At 39.2% G+C, this 21,643-nt stretch overlaps 1 protein-coding gene across 3 annotated transcripts in view; it reads left to right on the plus strand.

Annotated features, from left to right (window-relative positions):
• The window catches only part of dyrk1aa (dual-specificity tyrosine-(Y)-phosphorylation regulated kinase 1A, a), a 166,338-nt gene that overhangs the window by 111,585 nt on the left and 33,110 nt on the right, over positions 1-21,643 (plus strand). For all 3 annotated transcript variants that reach the window (XM_059968785.1, XM_059968783.1, XM_059968784.1), the window contains exons 3-5: positions 1,492-1,691; positions 5,852-5,971; positions 13,924-14,112. In XM_059968785.1, coding sequence (XP_059824768.1) covers positions 1,492-1,691; positions 5,852-5,971; positions 13,924-14,112 — 509 coding nt within the window. The remainder of the gene's footprint in view (positions 1-1,491; positions 1,692-5,851; positions 5,972-13,923; positions 14,113-21,643) is intronic.

Here is a 21,643-nt window from a genome sequence, read left to right on the forward strand (position 1 = left end):
CACAATTCATTGTTCCTCAGGGGTTGTGGATTTGCAAACCTGGAAGTTGGGTTTATGTATTAAGGAAAACAATTAATGAGTACAAACCCCTGTGGAGGTCCACTATTGACTTATCTGAGTCTGAAAGAGAAATTAATTTTTCTTTTCCCTGTTATTTAGCCAATTTTATATGCATCCTGCTACAACTGTCACAATTTTGGATTTTGACTGGTTCCACCACATCTTCTCTTACAATTCTTACCTTGTTCATATGTATTTAGACTATTTTGGGGTTCTGTTTTATGTTTGCTGTTTTTTTTCCCTCGTGTTGTCTTGGACTATTTTTACCTTTTTCCTTGAGTTTTCTCTAATCAGCCACATTCTCATTTTCATTAACAATATGACATCTTTAAATACTTTTTTTAAAAAAACTTGCACTGTAATTATTTGGTCATCTATGGAGTTCTGACTTTGATTTTCTTTTGTACTCTTCTCCCTCATGGAAATTTACCTAGATTGCAGCTGGAACATCTTCATCCTTATGGTTGCCAGTGCAACTTGTCAGCATGGACAAATTGGATTGATTGGCCTGTTTCCATGTCATGTCACTATGAATTATATTTTTGCTTCCTAAGCTTTATTTACCTTGGCAGATGTTTTCTCATCCCTTTGAAACTGAATTTTCAATTGGCCTTGGAATTGTGTGTATCATTTTTTTTAAAGAGTTTTTCTAAAACTTTGGGCATTGTGCTTTGTTTCTTAATGCTTCTGCTATAGAAGTTCCTCTTGGTCTGATTCATTTCCTAGAACCAAATCCAGCAATGCCACCTTTTACTTGGAGCAGAAATTGCTCAATTAAGAAACTTTCCCTTCCTTTGTCCTAATCTTGGAGATGTTGTAGTTTATATTTGGAAGTTGGAATTTGTATTTTTAAAATTCATCTAATATTTAACTAAAAGTTTGCCTCTCTAACTACTTTATTAGTTGGCATTATATGAAATAGTCTTGTGCAATCAGAAACCTGTTGTTTTTTAATTTTGTATATTTTTTTCTTGGACTAATTAAGTTGTGCATTGTTCGGCACATCACTAGGATTGGTATAGAAAAACATTGTCCATGACATTAACTCCAGTTGGAGTGTTTATTAGTGTAAATGTTGAATGAAAGTTGATCTCTTTATCTCCTGGTCTTGTTGTTGTCACGACACAAACATAAAAAAATGCAAACAGATGCTAGTGATCTCTAGTTTTACTCTATTCCATTAAGAGTTATTGTTACACTAATGCCCTTCCCTTAGACAACATCAGTGGCGTGGAGAATAGAGACTTGCAGCTTGGGCAACTGCTGGTCTTCCGTTAAAAAAAACCTTGCCCAGGCTTGTGCCCTGAAAACTTTCCAAGGTGCAAATCCATGGTCTATCGAGAATAACGGAGGCCTCCATTGGTTACAAGGGAGTCATGAAATAAAATAAATTTCTGATTAATATCCTTACAGTTACTTTTCTTTCAACAGGCGGAGAGACCTCAGCATGCAAACCTTCAACCGTTCGGCTTGCACCATCATTTTCATTTCACGCTGCTGGCCTTCAAATGGCTACGCAGGTGCCTCATTCTCACCAGCAATACAGTGACCGTCATCAGCAGACTGTAAATGACCAGCAGGTGCCTGCCTTATCATACAGTGACCAGCTTCAGCCTACTGTAACTAATCAGGTATGAAGCTTAATTTGAGAGCATGTACACAAGATCTATTTCATTCAAGTTTGTTTGCCAATTTCAGAAATCACTGGCTTAACTGATGAACTAATAAATTTAAGATCTGACAATAAAGCCAAGAAAAATATACCAAGTGTTCCACAAGCTCTCCAGTTGGTTTATCTCATTAATCCAGAATTTTCTTGATTTGATTTGTTATGAGTAACCACCATGATATTACAATGTAAAATTTTACTTGGATATGTGTACTTGTGTTCTCCAGTATTTAATATTGACATGCTTTTTGAAATGAATGTTAACAAATGTTCAAACCGATCATCTTTTCTGTCCTTGTGTGCGAGAGAATTTATTCAGTCAACGTGGAGAAAGTGACTTTTCTGCAAGTATCCTCATGTAAACATTATTGCAATTGAGCTATTTCTCAACCTGATAAAGCTGGACCGTGAAGTACAAAGTTTTGCTTGTTGTTGGGCATTGTTGAAGATCTGGAGCCAGTCAGTCCATAAGAAAGAATAGTGATTATATAAAAATCTGGAATATGTTTGTGGGTAGCTTTATTCAAATCCAGTTTAAGGATTGTAAAAATAACTGAAGGAGTATTGGCAGCAGTTGGTCATTCAGTCTTCAAGCCTGCTGAGCTGTTAGCATGACATTAGTGATTCTTTAACTCCACCCTCCTGTCGAATCCCTTTATGTAGTGTGAAAAAGTGTATTGATTTGGTTAAGAGGACTCTGTTTGAATATCCTTCGCCCTCTGTAATTCCTAGTGTGAATAAAAGGCAATTCCTAGTGGATGACTCCTTATTTTAAGATGCCTAAGTCAAAAAAACTGCAAATGCTCGAATCTGGATCAAAGACAGAATGCTGTGTAAACTGTTGATTAAGCAGCAATCATGGAAGGAGAAAGGTGCTAGTCGACATTTCAGATCAAGACCCTGAATCAGTAATACACTTAAGCCAAACACCTTATGCTGTTTGACCAGCTGAGTATCTCCTACGTTCTGCTTTTAGTTCATTTTAACACTAGCCCTCTAATCACCACAGTGTTTGGGGGGGGGGGGCGGGGGGAAGGGAACATTTCTTCCCACTGTCCTTCCCCTCATCACCATCAACTCTATTAGCATTTTGAATAATCTTTAAGTGAGATATAAATTTATTCAAAATCTTGGGAAATATGAGCAAACTTAGTGTTTGACTTTCGCCGCCCCCCCCCGGAATAAAGATTCTTTCTGTCTCCCTTATTTGAGCCTTGCATAACTAACATCTTTCAGATCTCCTCTGAGCTCCCCTGCTCCCGAGAAAATAATCCAAGTCTGTCCAATCAGTCCTTGTAATTAATGCTGTCTAATTAAAGGCAACATCCTAGTGATCCTCTGCTACACCCTCTACAGCTTACATATCTTTTGTGAAATACAGCAACCAGAATTGCACATAATCCCCAGGCACAGTCTAATCAACAACAGTTTGACTTCCTGACTTTTATACTCAGTGTCCTGATTGATGAGGGCAAGCATGATTTATACCACCTTTTATCATCCTATCTACAGCTAGTGTTGTCACTTTAGGGCAGGAGTTCCCAACCTTTTTTATGCCTTGAATCAATACCGTTAAGCTAGGGCTTTGTGAATCCCTGAAACAATGGACTATATCCAGTGTCCCTCTGTACATCAGTTCTCTGATGGATCTTGCCATTTACGGTATACTTTACTTTGCATTTGATTTCTCCAAGTATAGTGCCTCACACTTACCCACATTTTTTAACTTGACTGATCTATGTCCTACCTTTGACGATGTTCACCATCCATATCTACCAATTTTTGTGTTGTCAGTCCACCTACGTTTTCAGCCATATCATTTGTTTGGCCCCGGAAATAATCCCTGTGGACGACCATTGGTCATGGACCTCCATGGATTCTGTTCATTACCAGATGTATGTATTTGAACTATAATAGGCAGCCACTGAAAGCTTTTATTTTGGTTATTTCTGGTAAATATTTTTGTGTTCTCTGTGTTGTTTTGCATCAAATTACTTGGATAAATCTTAGCAATTCTCAGTGGAAAATGTGCAGGCTCTTAAATGATTATGCTTAAATAGTTAAATAGGATATAGGATATGTTCCTTTCTTTTATATCATGTTCACCACATTGTGCTTGTCACTTCTTGGGCAAATGATTAAGGATTTTAAATTAAGAACACTTTGTGGACTGGCTGTTTTAGATTTTGTTGTAGAGTGTCTTGGAATTTGTTATGTCTGTCTAGGCCATGGTAGAGTTTCACCTAACAGGATTTAAAAACTACAAGCTCAGAAAGGGGATTCTTTTTAAAAAAATCATGTCTGAGTATTGTGTTATTTGGAGAGGGACTTGCAGGTCTTTGTCTTTAATTCATCTGCTGATGCGTAGTTCTATGTATTGGATCTGGAATATATTGGAGAAGCTATTGAATATATTGTGTGTTGTTTCAAAATGTTAAACATGAAAGGAGCAAATATTTTATGTGATGGATGGGATGATAAAACGGTTAGTTCTGTATGAGGCTGCGTCTCAAGTGCTTTTGTAGTTGCATTTAACTGTCTAACTCCCAGAAATTAGTTACTAGCTACTGAATATCCTGCTTCTGTCCTGAGCTAGAATATCTCTTAGAAGCAAACTGTGATATCAGATCCTTATTTCTTTCATAGACCCATTTAAGAGGAACTTAACTGTTCTTCTCACAGAAGCTTGTCATATGAAGAGCATTTGATGGCTTTGGGCCCATATTTGCTAGACTTCAGAAGAACAAAGGATGAACTCATTGAACCCTATTGAATGGTGAAAGGCCTTGATAGAGTGGATGTGAAGAGGATGTTTCCTATGGTTGGAGAGTCTGAAGACCTGAGGGCATAACCTCAGAATGGAGGAGCATTCTTTTAGAACAGAGATGAGAAGGAAATTCTTAAGCAGAGAGTGATGAATCTGTGGAATTCTTTGCCACAGGCAGCTGTGGGGGCCAAGTCTTTATTTTTAAGGCAGAGGTTGATGGGCTCTTGATTGGTCAGGGCATGAAAGGATATGGGGAGAATGCAGGAAATTGGGGCCGGGGGGGGGGGGACGGGGGACATTTCGATCAGCCATGACAGAATGGTGGAGCAGACTCCATGTGCCAAAATGGCCTAATTCTGCTCTTAATGGTTTTCTGGACTAAGGTAGTGAAACTCAAGGAATTCTGCTTTCAAATGTTGTGTAGGCTAGATCATTAAGGTATTTAAACATTAAAGACAACAGTATAGAAATATGCTCTTTGACCCTCTCTTCCTGCTGAGCTTGGCACCTGTCCAAGCTAATCCCGTCTTCTCTTGCTTGGTCAATATCCTCCAATACTCTGCCTATTAATGGGCCTGACTAAGTGTCTCTTAAATGTTTCAGTTGTACCTTCTGAAAAAGGCAGTAAATCAGTGTTTGAAAGATTGGAGAAGAGAGCGTTGTGCAGAGCTGGCACAGAAGTAAAAATGAGGCCTTGAGTAGATCAGCTTTCATCATAATCAGTGGAAGCATGGGCTGTATGATTTACTACTGTTTTCTTAGTTAATTTCATTTAAGCATGTTGTTATAATTAAGTTCTCCACAATGGGTAGAACATGTGTCATTGAAAGAAAAGATGAGGTTTTTTGCAGTTGATTTTGTATTGTGTGCTTTTGGAATTTTTCTTATTTTAAGTTTGTATTCCAATGTTTAAGGAAAATAATTTGCCTCTTAAAATATTTTTGAAGTTCAGATTTTATTTTGATTTCTGCTTTTATTATCCTACAAGATAATGCATCCTTTTGATTGGATGTTCCTCATGGTGTAAGGATTATTGAATAAAATTCAGTGAATATTTTGAGTTCCATCCTTTGATTTTAAAAGTATTGATTTGTGCATAGCATTATAAGAGTTGCTCGGATTTTGGTGATTTCAGTGGTAATCTGCCTGCTTCTGAAAGCAAGCTGTGTAGGCCAGTGGGTGATGTACAAGAAAATTTGTTTATTTTGGGGTGTAAAATTAAGTGATTACTATGAACTAGTTTTTAAAATCAGGTCATTCTTATTTCATGGTACTGAGCTACTTTCTCAGAATTCGCTTTTATCTTGATATTAAGGATGAACTTTCAAATAATAAATATTGACATTTTTTTACAGGTGATGCCTGATGTTGTCATGTTGCAGCGACGAATGCCCCAAACTTTCCGTGACCCTATCACTGCTCCATTGAGGAAACTTTCTGTAGATTTGATCAAAACATACAAACACATTAATGAGGTAAAGTTGTTCTATTTATGATACACATTGATAAATTTTGAGCAGACGTTTATTTTGAAATATTTAATTAGATGATATAGCTTGTGATTAAATCAGTCCTTCAATAACAGTTTGAAAGTGCATACAATTCCATTTAATGGTGTTTATTTGTTTTCTCAATTGTCTAATTGAATGTGTTAATTAGATGTTTCAAATTTGTGTCATACAAAAGAGCTTTCAGTTCACTTGTTACTCTTGAAAGGTGTATAGTGGCCCTGCTCTATGATGTCATCATTCTCCCAATTTTAAACATCAGCTTCAAATCCTGGGCTTCTACAACTGGATGCTGGATTTACTTATTGGGAAACCACAGTCAGTGCAGATTAGAAATATCATCTCATTGACAATCAACATATGTACATTTCAATCATCAGTGCTTAGCCAACTGCTTTACTTCCTCTACACTCCTGACTGTATGGCTATGCACAACTCAAACCCCATTGATAAATTTGCTGATGACACCACTGTTGCTGGCAGAATTTCCGATGGTGACAAGGAGACATACAAGAGTGATCTGTATTGGCTGGTTGAGAGTCAGAATAATAACCTTACACTTTGCCAGCAAGACCCAAAAATTGTGGACTTCAGGAAGGGAAGTTGGGAGAAGACACACCAGTGCTCAGAGGGGTTAGCGGTGAAAGGGTGAGCAGCTTTAAATTCCTGGCGGCCAATATATCAGAGGTTCTATCTTGGCCCAGCATGTTGATGCAGTTGTGAAGAAGGCATGCTAGCGGCACTTTGGATTTTGAGGAAATTGGTTATGTTACACATTTACACATTTCTATGGATGACGGAGAGCATTCTGACTGGTTGTTTCACAACCTGGTATGGAGACTGTAATGTACCGATCACAAGAGGATACAGAAGGTTGTAGACTCTGCCAGCTCCATCACAGGCGCAACCCATCAATGACAAGAGATGGTGCCTCAAGAAGCCAACATCCATTATAAAGGACCCTAATCATCCTGAGACATGCCCACTCATGGTGTTACTGTGGTTCTTGTCTGCACTGCACTTTCTCTGTAACTATAACACTTATTCTGGATTCTGTTACTGTAAAGAATTGACCTTTTGAAGCAGTTGCAAGCCAAGTTGTTTTCATTGTACTTCAGTGTGTTACGGATTCAGGCAACAATAAATATATGAGTTAGGCAAGGGTTTTTATAACAAATAACATGTTTATTAAACACTGAAAACAAACCCCCCCCCCCCAAAAGTAAACAAATCACTAACGTAACCGGAAATCAGCTGCTGTGCGGCAGTTTAAGCAGTTCTTAAAGCGACGTTGCGAAAACAGTTCTTTAAAGTAGTATTGCCAAAAGTTTAAAATGCTCACAGTCCATTTAAGGGAGAGACTTTTTAAGACGATTTAAATTCTCTTGCATGTCGTGTTGCTTCAGTTCCCAAATCGAACTTTTTCCCACGAAGAATTTACAAAACGAAACGGCTTAGAGGCACTGACCTTTCCTTTAAAACACTGTCTTCAATCCTTTCTGCTATTTCGCAGGGATTAACACGAGAACAGTCAACGAATTCCTTCCGAATAAGGATCAAACAAGGTCGAACCTGTTTCACCGTCGAAATCGATTCTCCTCGATATTTAACTCCTGAACTCCGATCTTCACTCTCCACTGATTCTCAACTAGCAGTATTGTAAAGAAACTGCTGGCAATGACCTTTTAAACTTTAGGCATTAGATAAAACTTCATCTTTCAACTAAGCTGCGTCATCACATTAAATCACGCAGTGGCATGAAGTCAACATGGCAAATCCAGCCACGAACTGCCCCTCCTCACAGGGAGGGGTCCTCCTTTTATACCCTGTTTAAAAAAAAACTGTCACATGACCTCTACTGGCGGGAAAATGGCGCCACTCCACCATCACAAGACCATTACCTCAAGTCCAGTATAGCTTCAACCCCAGTCACGTGACAAGGGTACCACTGTCACGAGTACATAACAAGTGTAATAATTCACCAGTTTACCATTGCAGAGAAGGTGCAAGCAGACAATAGGGTAAAAGGCTATATCCAAGTGGATTTTGAGGTTAACAGTCCACCTTTTCGTACTTTCAAATGTCTTGTAACAATGGGATAGAAGCTGAACTTGAATTTGATGGTACATGCTTTGTCTTTTGCATCTTTTGCCCAGTGGAAAGGGGAGAAGAGAGAATGCCTGGGGTGGGTGAGATCTTTGATTATGTTGGCTACAATATGGCAAAGTAATTTCCCATGGTGGTGGATTCTAGGACAAGAGGTCATGACTTCAGGATTGAAGGATGTCCTTTTAGAACTGAGATGCAGAGAAATTACTTTAGTCAGAGGGTGGTAAATCTGTGGAATTTGTTGCCACGAGCGGCTGTGGAGGCCAAGTCATTGGGTATATTTAGGACAGAGATAGGTTCTTGATTAGCCAAGGCATCAAAGGATATGGGGTGAAAGCAGGGGAGTGGGGATGACTGGAAGAATTGGATCAGCCCATGATTGAATGGCGGAGCAGACTTGATGGGCCAAATGGTCTGCTATATGTATGGTCTTTACTGAGCTAATGAGAAATATGCAGAGTCTACAGAGGCAGGGCTGGTATGCTGAAATATATATTTTATGCATTTTTTGCTGTCAGTCAGAGCAGTTGTATCAAGCTGTGATGCATCCAGGTTTGATGCTTTCTGTGGTGCACTAGTTAGAAATCGGTCAGGGTCAAAGGGAGCATGACAAATTTTTTAAGCCTTCTGAGGAAGTAGAGGAGCTGCTCCACTTGTATGGACCAGGACAGGTTATTGGTGATAGCCAGTCTAAGGACCTTGAAGTTTTCTGCCCTATTGACCATATTACTGTTGATGTAAGCAGGAGCTTGTGCACCACCCTTTTCCTAAAGTTGGCCACCAGCTCTTTGTTTCCCTGAAACTAATGAAAACTTGTCATGACACCATAACACGAGGTTCTCTCTCTCCTTCCTGTACTCCCAACTAATTGTTACTGTGTTTGAGATTTGAACAGGTCATGCACGTTTAGAATACACATGCAGTGGGGAAGGGAAGACCACACAAAGTTCTCTGCTTCATGAAAGACAGTGGGAAGAAAGTGGGAAAGAGAGTGAGTGGGAAGAAAGAGTGTGGGAAGAAAGGATGTTACTTAGAATAAAGCTGGATATTTTGCAAGAAGAGATCTTCAGGAAAAAAGAGTGCAAGTGTTGAATTTGTCAATGTATTAGTAATTGAATTGGAATCAAAGACTTTTCAAACATCTTTAAGGTGAAAGGGGTGGAAGGATTGAGGAATCAAACAAATTCTTGTAAATTATTTATACCTATCATCACTTGATAAGAGAAAGCAGAATTTAGAGGCATAAAGGAGGAAGCAGTAGTGATATTGGTTTGAATAAAAATAAATGATCAAGTGCCTGAAGGATTGATCAGATAAAGTAGAGAAATCATACTGGACTAGACCTTAGATCACTAATGCTGGTTATAAAATTCCAAATTACATCGAAGCTAGATGATAGTTTATTGCACATGTAATCATTTGATAATTTTTAGGGGGAGGGTTAATTCAATAGATCTTGAACACATAGCATTATGTCATGAAGACAACAGTCCAAGTCAAAATTAATTGACATTTTTAAACTGTGACCAGATAAATCCCGGTATGGAGTTATTGCAGACTGGTTGTGCTGGAGATGCTAGGGTTCTTGATAAGTGCTATGGAGGTAGTTAAACTTCTGAAATTTGTTTAACAGAGTAACATTATAAATTTGTCATCAAAGTTAGAAGCCAGTAACTTAAACTAACTATAGCTGTATGGAAATTTAAAGTGATTGGCAAAAGAATCAGATCTTCCTGCTTCTATAATCTCCATTCAGTTTACTGTTTTGTTTGTAGTGCTCTTTCATATTCTTTCTGCCAAAATACATTAATTTTCATTTGTACACAAAATCTCAATAGCCTTGATTTGTCCCATTATTACTAGATCATGAGTGTTTAACTGCAGTACTGTCCTGAATTATTACATTTTGCGATCTGGATTACACTGCATGACATAGTAATAGTCGTAGATCTTGTGGTACAATTCAAAAGAGAATTGAATTGCAGAATCGTAGTCAGAAGTACTTGTAGAATCAGGGATCATTTTACTACATTGTACTTGGAGCTTTCACTAACATAATGAGTAGAATACACTTGTTTGAGATTAATGAATGTTTACCGTATTAAAGTGTTATTTCAAATGAGCACTTCAGAAGTGTTTTGCAGCATGGCTAAAGTAATAATTTGTGCATGACCAAATTATTTAAATTTTTTTATATATGCAAATGCTACCAGTTGGTCATAAATCAATGTAATGTCCCCAAAAGCCATTATGGGCTTATTTATCCTTTTACTTGATTTTTAATGCTCTGAGCCACATGCGGTTTTATGACTTTAGCTTTGATCATTTTTTGGTGTGAGGAGATGTAGTTCAAATGAATTGTGATAAGCTCTGTGAAAGAAAACAATAGTTGAAACAGATTTCTTAAATAAGATAATAATGTTATGATCAAAAGTTATATAAAATAGGTCTGAAGTAGTATAATTTTGGTTGCAATGACTAAAACATTTTCGATCATGTTGGCGTTGGTGAACTCCAGCATAATGCTGATATTGCAGGAGTTTGTGGTATTAGAAGTGCACTAAGCAAATTAAATGAATAAATGAATTGTATAGACTGAATTGGTTTCTTATCCTGCAACTATTAAAATGCATTTTATTAAGAAGACAGCATCTTGGCATTTCCCCTTGGCCCCTTTGATTCATCAATGTATAAGTAAAGCATGTGCACTGATTTAAAAACATAAAAGATTCAGTTCTAGCTCACTTCTGTAATTGATAATCAAGATCAAAAATCACAAGATCATCCATGTATTTTGGTAGTGCGCTTAATAGAAAATGTTCTACAGTGCTATACTAGAAAGCAAGCAAAATAGTAACAAGATAACTAGTTATATAGTATACCTTAAGGCTCATTTTAAAGGAGGCAAATGAGTAAGAAAGGCATGCTAAGCTATTGCTGGGAATGTTCTGAAGGTAGTAGAAAGCTGAGCAAGTTATTTCAGTGGCAATCTGAGGAATGCAGGTTTCCCAAAGAATTATAGGGCTACAGATGCTTGTGTTTTTGATGGGCTCTGGCACAGTGGAGTAATTCATCTGGAAGCAAGCACAGGGGTGATGCATGTAAGGAAATTTAGGCTGTAGGCGGCTTGATTTTGCATGAATTTGAGTTTACTGAGGATGGGTTGAGAGTGGTTTGCCAGGGATAGGTTAAAGTAACTGGCAGATGAGCTGAAATAGGATATGGAAATTTGGATATAATGGTGTCTGTAGTTTGAAGCTCATTTTGCAGTTAATTATGAAAATTGTATTTGATTTCATTTTCAGGTATGTGAGAGGGAAGGACTCTTTTGGTAGGAAATCTAGTTTGTAATTGGGTTCACAGCAATCTTATCAATATTTACGAGAAATGTTGCCAAGCACCAGTGTATAGCTGAGAAATCAGGAGATGAGTAGGTTCTTGGGTGACACCAAATCTAACAATGAGCAATTGCTGGAGGAGTCATCAAGTAAGTATGCTGAAGGCTGAAGAGAGATAAGGTTAGATGTTTGTGCAATCAGAAATTAAGAGATTTGCTGTAAGAGTTCTTTTCATGCTATGGCTGGATGGAAACCCGATTAGAGGGATCAAACAAAATTTTTGGAAAGTGAGATATTGGTGCAGGTTACATTGTGTTCAAGGCCCTTGAAATTGTACATGGGGAGTTGTAATGATGGTGGGATTAAGAATATTTTTGTGGTGAGTATTGTAGTTGATTGGAAACATTTGAGAGAATTGGGTGAGTAGTGAAGATTTTGTTCTTGAGAGGGAATTTTCAAAAAAACTTTTACTCTGTTGTGATTGTTTTAATGAATATCTTGCCTTTGTCTCAAGTATTGCCTGTGTCCAATTGCTGAGGATCTAAAGTTGACAGCCTTATTCTGGATTTGAGTTGATTCTCCTTGTCTAGTGTTTACTGGGAGTGAGTGAAGTTAAAATGTGAAAATTATGCCAATTTTGATTTTAATTGGTTGGGGTTCCGGGCAATTGTCTGGACAAAGCTGTATATTTGGATAAAACTGTATGCAGTAAAATTTTAGAGTTACTAAATGTAATGACATTTATTAAATGTAATGAGTATGAAGAATGATGGAAGATTATAGGCTAAATAGCAGCATTCCTAAGGATATGTAACAACTGAGATGATAAAAAAATCTGAAACTTTGTGGATGTGCAGAAAGAGCAAATGGTTTATAAAAGGATATAAGATGCCTTGTAGCATGGAGTACATCCAGGCAATTCAGACTTTGAATTGGATTATTTGTATAATTATGTTCAGTACCAATGAAAGACTGTATAGGAGCATTGTGGAGTGACTCTTGAAGGGATACACTGGAATGACTCCAGGGACATGTATTTCAGCTCCAAGTTTAGACTGGAGAAGCTGGAGTTCTTTTCATTTGAGCAATGAAGGGTAGAAAATAGTTTGATTGCAGGGAATAGGGATTATTATATAAGATCCTGGTGTGCTTGGACAGAGCTGTTAGTTCTAGCAGGTATACAAGTATTGGGCCAAACATAGAGTATGTAAAGTGAATAGTTTCTAATCTAAATTATGCTAATCTTGAACCTTCCCTGTAAAGATAGCAGAAATATATCAAACAGGGCTATGAAAAAGGGAATTGGCCTCACTGAAACCAACAGGAATATACTAGGATAATAGGACTGATTATTGAAATAGGTGTTTCATTTAAACTAATTAGTGGGATTGAAGCAGTTGCTCTGCAGGAAGCCAGCATAGATCTGATGGGCTGAACAGCTGGTTTCTGTGCTGTAATTTATCCAGCAGTTTGGATTCATCTGTGCATTACATGTGCTCACCGTGAAAAGGTAGTTTTTCAATCAGTCACAACATTCCTCCAAATGGGAGAAATGGGATGAGTTATACCTTGGATTTGTTCCTTTTGCTGCTGGATGATTGCAAATGGTATGGCTGCATGTAGAATGTTCTTATCTCCAAGAAATTGCTGATTTGAGATCTAAAGATCTGTTACTCAGATTTTTAACATAAATTGGAAAATATGGTATGAGGCATAAATTTGATTTTGCTACACTAATACAACTTGTAACTAACTACACAATCTTTTTTGCATCATTTTGTTCATTTTAAAACAATGGGGTGTACTTGCAAAAATAGCGCTTGTCTCCTTTACTGGCAATCTTACATATATTTGAGAAATTAAGGTAATTTTATCATTCTGGCTTTAGTACTCTTTTACCTCCATGGTATAGGAATGTGCATCTATCCTTTATAACTAAGGTCAGTATTTCAGATTGTATTTAGCCATGCATTGGCACAGGCTAGAACATAATAGAAACCTTCCAGAAAATGATTTAACAGAAATCAATTTGTTTACTAACCCTATGTGTAACCTTTAGACTTGAACCTGCTGGTTTTGCACAGAACCAAATATATAACAACAAAAGCATTGCCAAGTGCAGAATTTTTACTGCAATTCAGATTGAAAATACACCAGCCATAAGAAAGAAGAAATTTTCCTTAATCATACTCTTATTATACCTAAGCATTCAGGCTGTCATTGCAGCAATTAGATTTAGTTTCCTGCCCTTTCCTGCCCTTTGTTACTTTTTGCACAAATAAATTAACCTTTGTGTAAATTTTCATTTCAAGGTTGTAAATGCAACAGATTGGTAAGTAAACTATATTTACTTTGGAATACAAGGTAACAAAGTGACCAGCTTTTTAAGATCTCTGGTCCTTGTTAGATACTCAGCAGATGCTTTGGTAAACAGTGCAAATACTTGAAGTGAATTTCTTCTTTATGTTTCAGGTATACTATGCAAAAAAGAAACGACGGCACCAACAGGGTCAAGGAGATGATTCCAGCCATAAAAAGGAAAGAAAAGTTTATAATGATGGCTACGATGATGACAACTATGACTACATAGTAAAAAATGGGGAAAAGTGGATGGACCGCTATGAAATTGACTCCTTAATTGGGAAAGGGTCCTTTGGGCAGGTTAGTGTTAATTTTATGAACAAACTAGTTGGTTTTTAGGTTAATTATAGATTAAAGTAAGTTCAGTGATGAAAGTTATATCCACATACCATAGGTTGTCTCTTTTATCCCCAGGTAATCATCCTGTTTTTTAAAGTGGTAAAACTGATCATTTGCTATACAGAAATTTGTTGACTGGGTTATCTGGGTCACATTTCTGGGCCCCAGTTCCTGTGTTACTATTTAAGATAAATATGAAAAATACTGGAAATACTCAGCAGGTCAGGCCATATCCATGTGAACAGAAACTGAAACATTTTAGATAGAAGAACTTCTAGGTCTTTCAATCATTTTCTATTTTTTTAGTTGTAGATTTCTAAGATAATACTTTTTTCATTCCCTTTTGTAGTTAATGGGTTTACTGGAAGAATGCAGTGTAATATCTAATGGAAGCGAAATAGTTATCAATGGGATGAGCATCCAATAGTCTATAAAATCTGCCAGACCAGCTCCAGTGAAAACCCAAATGTTTCTATTTTGTTCATTCATTCAAGGGATGTGGGCTTTGGAAGCTGAGGCATGAGTTGATTGCCTATCACTAATTCCCATTGTGAAGGTTGCAGTGAATTGAGAAGGTTCATTGAATTACTGCAGTATGAAGTACGTGTATTTTTGCAATGCTATTGGGGGGGGGGGGGTTCCAGGATTTCAACCCAGTGATAGCAAGGAATATAATCAGGATAGTGTTTAGCTTAGAGGGCAACTTGCCCTTCTTGCTGCTTGAGGTCATAGATTCAGAAGATGCTGCTTAAAGATTCTTGGTTAGCTGCTCCAGTGCATCTTGTATGTGGTACTCTGTGGGTAGAAGTTTGGAACAGGAAAGTGTTAATAACTGGACTGAATGTTTTTTCAGACCACTCAATAGTAACAGGGACATTGAGGAGCAGATAGGGAGACAGATTCTGGAAAGGTAATAATAGCAGGGTTGTCATGGTAGGTGATTTTAATTTCCCTAATATTGATTGGCATCTCCTGAGACCAGGGTTTCAAATGGGGTGGAGGTTGTTAGGCATGTTCAGGAAGGTTTCCTGACACAATATGTAGATAACCCTACAAGAGGAGAGGTTGTACTTGATCTGGTATTGGGAAATGAACCTGGTCAGGCACCAGATCTCTCAGTGGGAGAGCATTTAGGAGATAGTAATCACAATCTATCTCCTTTGCCATAGCATTGGAGAATGATAGGAACAGGCAAGTTAGGAAAACGTTTAATTGGAGTATGGGGAAATATCAAGCTGTCAGGCAGGAACTTGGAAGCATAAATTGGGAGCAGATGTTCTCAGGGATATGCACAGCAGAAATGTGGCAAATGTTCAGGGGATATTTGTCTGGTGTTTTGCATAGGTATGTTCCAGTGAGACAGGGAAAGGATGGTAGGGTACAGGAACTGGGTGTACATTAAAGGCTATTGAAAATCTAGTCCTGAAGAAAAGAAAAGCTTACAAAAGGTTCAAAAAAGTAGGTAATTTGAGAAGGCTAGCAGGAAGGAGCTTAAGAATGAAAATTGGAAGAGCCAGAAGGGGCCATGAGAAGGCCTTGGCAAGCAGGAGTAAGGAAAAACACTAAGCCATTCTACAAGTATGTGAAGAGCAAGAGGATAAGATGTGAGAGAATAGGACCAATCAAGTGTGACAGTGGAAAACTGTATATAGAACCGGAGGAGGTAGTGGAGCTACTTAATGAAACTTTGCTTCAGTATTCTCTACGGAAAAAGACCTTGGTGATTGTAGGGATAACTTACAGTGGACTGAAAAGCTTGAGCATATAGACATTAAGAAATAGAATGTGCTGGAGCTTTTGGAAAGCATCAAGTTGGATAAGTCAGCGGGACCGGATGAGATATACTTCAGGCTACTGTGGGAGGCGAGGGGGGAGATTGATGAGCCTCTGGCAATGATCTTTGCATCATCAGTGGGGACAGGAGAGGTTCTGGAGGATTGGAGGATTACAGATGTTGTACCCTTATTCAAGACTGGGAGTGGAGATAGCCCAGGAAATTATACACTAGTAAGTCTTACTAAGTTGCTAAGTTGATGGAAAAGAACCTGAGAGGCAGGATTTATGAACATTTGGAGAGGCATAATATGATTGGGAATAGTCAGTATGGCTTTGTGAAGGGCACCTTATGAACCTGATGGAATTTTTTGAGGATGTGACTGAACACATTGATGAAGGTAGAGCAATAAATGTAGTGCATATGGATTTCAGCAAGACATTTGATAAGGTACCCCATGCAAGGCTTATTGGGAAAGTAAGGTGGTATGGGATCCAAGGGGACCTTGCTTTGTGGATCGAGAATTGGCTTGCCCACAGAAACCAAAGAGTGGTTATAGACAGGTCATATTCTGCATGGAGGTTGGTGACCAGTGGTGTCCCTCAGGGCTCTGTTCTGAGCCCCTTTTCATGATTTATATAAATGACCTGAATGAGGAAGTGGAGGGATGGACTAGTAAATTTGCTGTTGACACAAAGGTTGGGGGTGTTGTGGGTAGTGTGGAGGGCTGTCAGAGGTTACAGCGGGTCATCGATAGTATGCAAAACTGGGCTGAGAAGTGGTGGATGGAGTTCAACCCAGATAAGTGTGAGGTGTTTCTTTTTTTGTAGGTCAAATATGGCAGAATATAGTATTAATGGTAAGACCCATGGCACTGTGGAGAATCAGAGGGATCTTGGGGTCTGTGTCTGTAGGACACTCAAAGCTGCTGTGCAGGTTGACTGTGTGGTTAAGAAGGCATACGGTACATTGGCCTTCATCAGTCAAGGGATTGAGTTCAAGAGCCAAGAGGTAATGTTACAGCTATATAGGACCCTGGTCAAACCTCACTTGGAGTACTGTGCTCAGTTCTGGTCAGCTCACTACAGGAAGTATGTGGAAACTAGAAAGGTGCAGAGGAGATGTGGTTGGATGCTGCCAGGATTGGGGAACATGCCTTATGAGAGTAGGTTGAGTGAACCCTGCCTTTTATCCTTGGAGCGGTGGAGGATGAGAGGTGACCTGATAGAGATATATATGATGATGAGAAGCGTTGATCGTGTGGATAGTCTGAGGCTTTTTCCCAGAGCTGAAATGTCCAGCAGGAGAGGGCAGAGTTTTAAGGTGCTTGAAAGTAGGTACAGAGGTGATGTCAGGGGTAAGTTTTTTACGCAGAGAGTGGTGAGTGCATGAAATGGGCTGCCGGCGACTGTGGTGGAGGTGGATACAATAGGGTCTTTTAAGAGGCTCCTGGATAGGTACATGGAGCTTAGAAAAATGGAGGGCTCTGTGTAACTCTAGGTAATTGCTAAAGTAAGTACATGTTCGACACAGCATTGTGGGCCGACGGGTCTGTATTGTGCTGTAGGTTTTCTATGTTTTAAATGTTTCTGCTCTTTGAATCTCAAAATTTTCAGTTGAAAAATTCTTATCATGGCCTTACAGTTGACTTAAATTGCTATCAAAAGGCTTAAAACTTAGACTAGTTTTAGCTCATTATAGTGAAGATGCATGTGACATATCTTTACTCTTAGCTGAATAGCTTTTCAAATGCTTGAAATTTACTGTTTTGGATGTGTGATACAAATTGCAGAAGGTTATGTCATACACAGTAGCATTTAACTTCAACCTGTTGTCTTTGTAAAGTAAGAGGATTAACAATATCCATGAAATGGTTATAGACTTGAGAAAAGAGATCTTTCTCTAGTGTTATCATTTTGTCAATGATCACCAAAGAATTGTTGGAATTTGGATTTCATAGAATCATAGATTGACACAGGCTAGTGAGCCATTTGGCCCATCAGGTCCATATTGACTCATTTTTAATTCTTAATTGAGCTCAGAACATAGAACATCTTAGAACATAGAAATCTACAGCACATTACAGGTCCTTCAGCCCATAATGTTGTCCCGACATGTAAACTACTTTACAAACTGTCTAGAATTTCCCTTGTGCATAGCCCTCTATTTTACTAAGCTCCATATACCTATCTAAAAGGCTCTTAAAAGACCCTATTGTAGCTGCTTCCACCACTGCAGCCGACAACCTTCCATTGCCTGACATACATCTTTTTGGTTATCTACTGAGTTTCCTTCTGAACACCATTTGTTAATCTGTCTCCATTTCCACTCCAAAATCCTAGCCACTCATTGCATTTTAAAATATTTAAAATATTTTGACATTATGCTAATTGCTTTTAATTCAAACCACTTTCACCACTGCAGACATCTCATCTGCCATCTACAAGCTTCATAATTTTCTTATCTTTTCCTTGGTTTCAAGGAGAGCAACCTGACCTTCTCCATCAGTCCATGTGATTAAATTCCCTTCTCCAGGAGTTTAGAATAATGCCCTTTCTAAGGCCATATCTTTCTTGTAATGTGATGCTGAGAACTGGTGAGAGTACTGTAGTTTTGACAAGCCATTGTTTTATAAGGTCCAGGGTATCATGTGCTATTTTTTTTAACAACACACACAAAATGCTGGTAGAACACAGCAGGCTAGGCAGCATCTATAGGGAGAAGCACTGTCGACGTTTCGGGCTGAGACCCTTCGTCAGGACTAACCAAAAGGAAAGATAGTAAGAGATTTGAAAGTAGTGGGGGGAGGGGGAAATGCGAAATGATAGGAGAAGACCGGAGGGGGTGGGATGAAGCTAAGAGCTGGAAAGGTGATTGGCGAAAGTGATACAGAGCTGGAGAAGGGAAAGGATCATGGGTCGGGAGGCCTCAGGAGAAAGAAAAGAGGGGGGAGGAGCACCAAAGGGAGATGGAGAACAGGCAAACAACTAACTATGTCAGGGATGGGGTAAGAAGGGGAGGAGGGGCATTAACGGAAGTTAGAGAAGTCAATGTTCATGCCATTAGGTTGGAGGCTATCCAGCCGGTATATAAGGTGTTGTTCCTCCAACCTGAGTTTGGATTCATTTTGACAATAGAAGAGGCCATGGATAGACATATCAGAATGGGAATGGGACGTGGAATTAAAATGTGTGGCCACTGGGGGATCCTGCTTTTTCTGGCGGACCGAGTGTAGGTGTTCAGCGAAATGGTCTCCCAGTCTGCGTTGGGTCTCACCAATATATAAAAGGCCACACCGGCAGCACTGGATGCAGTATACCACACCACCGACTCACAGGTGAAGTGTCACCTCACCTGGAAGGACTGTCTGGGGCCTTGAATGGTGGTGAGGGAGGAAGTGTAAGGGCAGGTGTAGCACTTGTTCTGTTTACAAGGATAAGTGCCAGGAGGGAGATCGGTGGGAAGGGATGGAGGGGGGGGGGGGGGAGATGAATGGACAAGGGAGTCACGTAGGGAGAGAACCCTGCAAAAAGCCGAAGGAGGGGGGGGAAGGGAAAAATGTGTTTGGTAGTGGGAGCCCATTGGAGGTGGCGGAAGTTACGGAGAATTATATGTTGGACCTGGAGGCTGGTGGGATGGTAGGTAAGGACAAGGGGAACCCTATCCCAAGTGGGGTGGCGGGTGGATGGGGTGAGGGCAGATGTGCGAGAAATGGGAGAGATGCGTTTGAGAGTAGAGTTGATGGTGGACGAAGGGAAGCCCCTTTGTTTAAAAAAGGAAGACATCTCCTTCATCCTGGAATGAAAAGCCTCATCCTGAGAGCAGATGCGGCGGAGATGGAGGAATTGTAAGAAGGAGATAGCCTTTTTGCAAGAGACAGGGTGGGAAGAGGAATAGTCCAGGTAGCTGTGAGAGTCTGTAGGCCCTTTAGTAGATATCAGTAGATATGCCGTCTCCAGAAATGGATACAGAAAGATCAAGAAAGGGGAGGGAGGTGTCGGAAATGGACCAGGTAAATTTGAGGGCAGGGTGAAAGTTGGAGGCAAAGTTAATGAAGTTGATCTCAGCGTGTGTGCAAGAGGCAGTGCCAATGCAGTTGTCGATGTAGCGAAGGAAAAGAGGGGGATGGATACCGGTATAGCCTTGGAACATGGACTGTTCCACAAAGCCAACAAAAAGGCAGGCATAACTGGGACCCTTACGGGTGCCCATGGCTACACCCTTGGTTTGGAGGAAGTGGGAGGAGCCAAAGGAGAAATTATTGAGAGTAAGAACTAATTCCGCTAGACGGAGGAGAGTGGTGGTAGAGGGGATTTGGTTAGGTCTAGAATCCAAAAAAAACCGAAGAGCTTCAAGACCATCTCGGTGGGGGATGGAGGTATCTAGGGACTGGACGTCCATGGTGAAAATAAGACGGAGGGGGCCAGGGAACTTAAAATCATTGAAAAAATTTAAAGCATGAGAAGTGTCACGAACATAGGTGGGAAGAGATTGAACAAGGGGGGGGATAAGACAGTGTCAAGGTATGCAGAAATGAGTTCAGTGGGGCAGGAGCAAGCTGAGACAATAGGTCTACCTGGACAGGCAGGTTTGTGGATCTTGGGTAGGAGGTAGAAATGGGAAGTGCGGGCTGTGGGGTGTGGGTTTTTTTAAAACCTTTTTCGCAACTTGACATAAAGCTTTCAAATATTTGTATACAGATGTCCCAAAATCTCTTTTTTGTGAATTGTCTTTTATTGTCCTTCCTACCAGTATATACGTTACAAACATTGATGCAGAAATGATGTCATGTACCAAACATCTTTGTTACCTCTTTGAAAAGTGCAGTGAAGTTCAGTAAAAACTGCGCCCTTGAAAACTTACTTGCTTTCACTATTCAGTCCACAATTGTCCAGATGATCACTCATTCTGTCCTTGATTATCATTTGTACAAGCTTCTCCACTGTTACGACTGGGCTGAAAGATATATGTTTACTAGGTTTTACATTGCTCTTTATTTTAATGCAATTTCTACAATGCTAAATAATAGCCGGAGGAACTCAGTTCAGCGCCGTAACTACATTTCAATAGTCTTGTACATTTTTGCGCCTGTGGTGTTTGGAAAATTATGAAAGTTGAAGAAGTTCAAGATACATTTATTATCGAGGTACATACATGTCACCATATTCAACCCCGAGATTCATTTTCTTGTGGGCATTCACAGCAAAGACAAAGAAACACATTAGAATCAAAGACCACACCCAACTAGATGGAGAATGTGCAAAAGATAACAAAGTGCACCTACAAAGAAAGAGAGAGAGAGAAATAAATACATACATACATACATAAATAAGCAAGCAAGCAATAAATATAGAGAACTTGAGATGAAGAGTCTTTGAAATTAAGTCCATAGGTTGTGCGAACAGTTCAGTGATGAGGTGAGTGAAGTTATCCCCCGTGCACTACTCCCTCCAAGTTGCGCAGGCACGCAGCCACTCCATAGCTGAAATACTACCGTGGACATGGCCTTTGTCTCAGAAGTAGCTGGAATTTTCTTTTATATAATGTTAATCTTATTTTGAATTTATATTAATATAATTGTGAATACTTTGTAGTCATGTGTTAAAGAGTATAATCCATATATTTTCTAAAATAGTATACCACAATCTTTGAAACATTTTAGAGCTTCAATATATTTTGAAACATTGTCAGTATTTCAAGTTGCAACACTTACAAATT

This window comes from Hypanus sabinus, chromosome 4 (assembly GCF_030144855.1).
Source record: "Hypanus sabinus isolate sHypSab1 chromosome 4, sHypSab1.hap1, whole genome shotgun sequence".
NCBI lineage: Eukaryota > Metazoa > Chordata > Chondrichthyes > Myliobatiformes > Dasyatidae > Hypanus > Hypanus sabinus.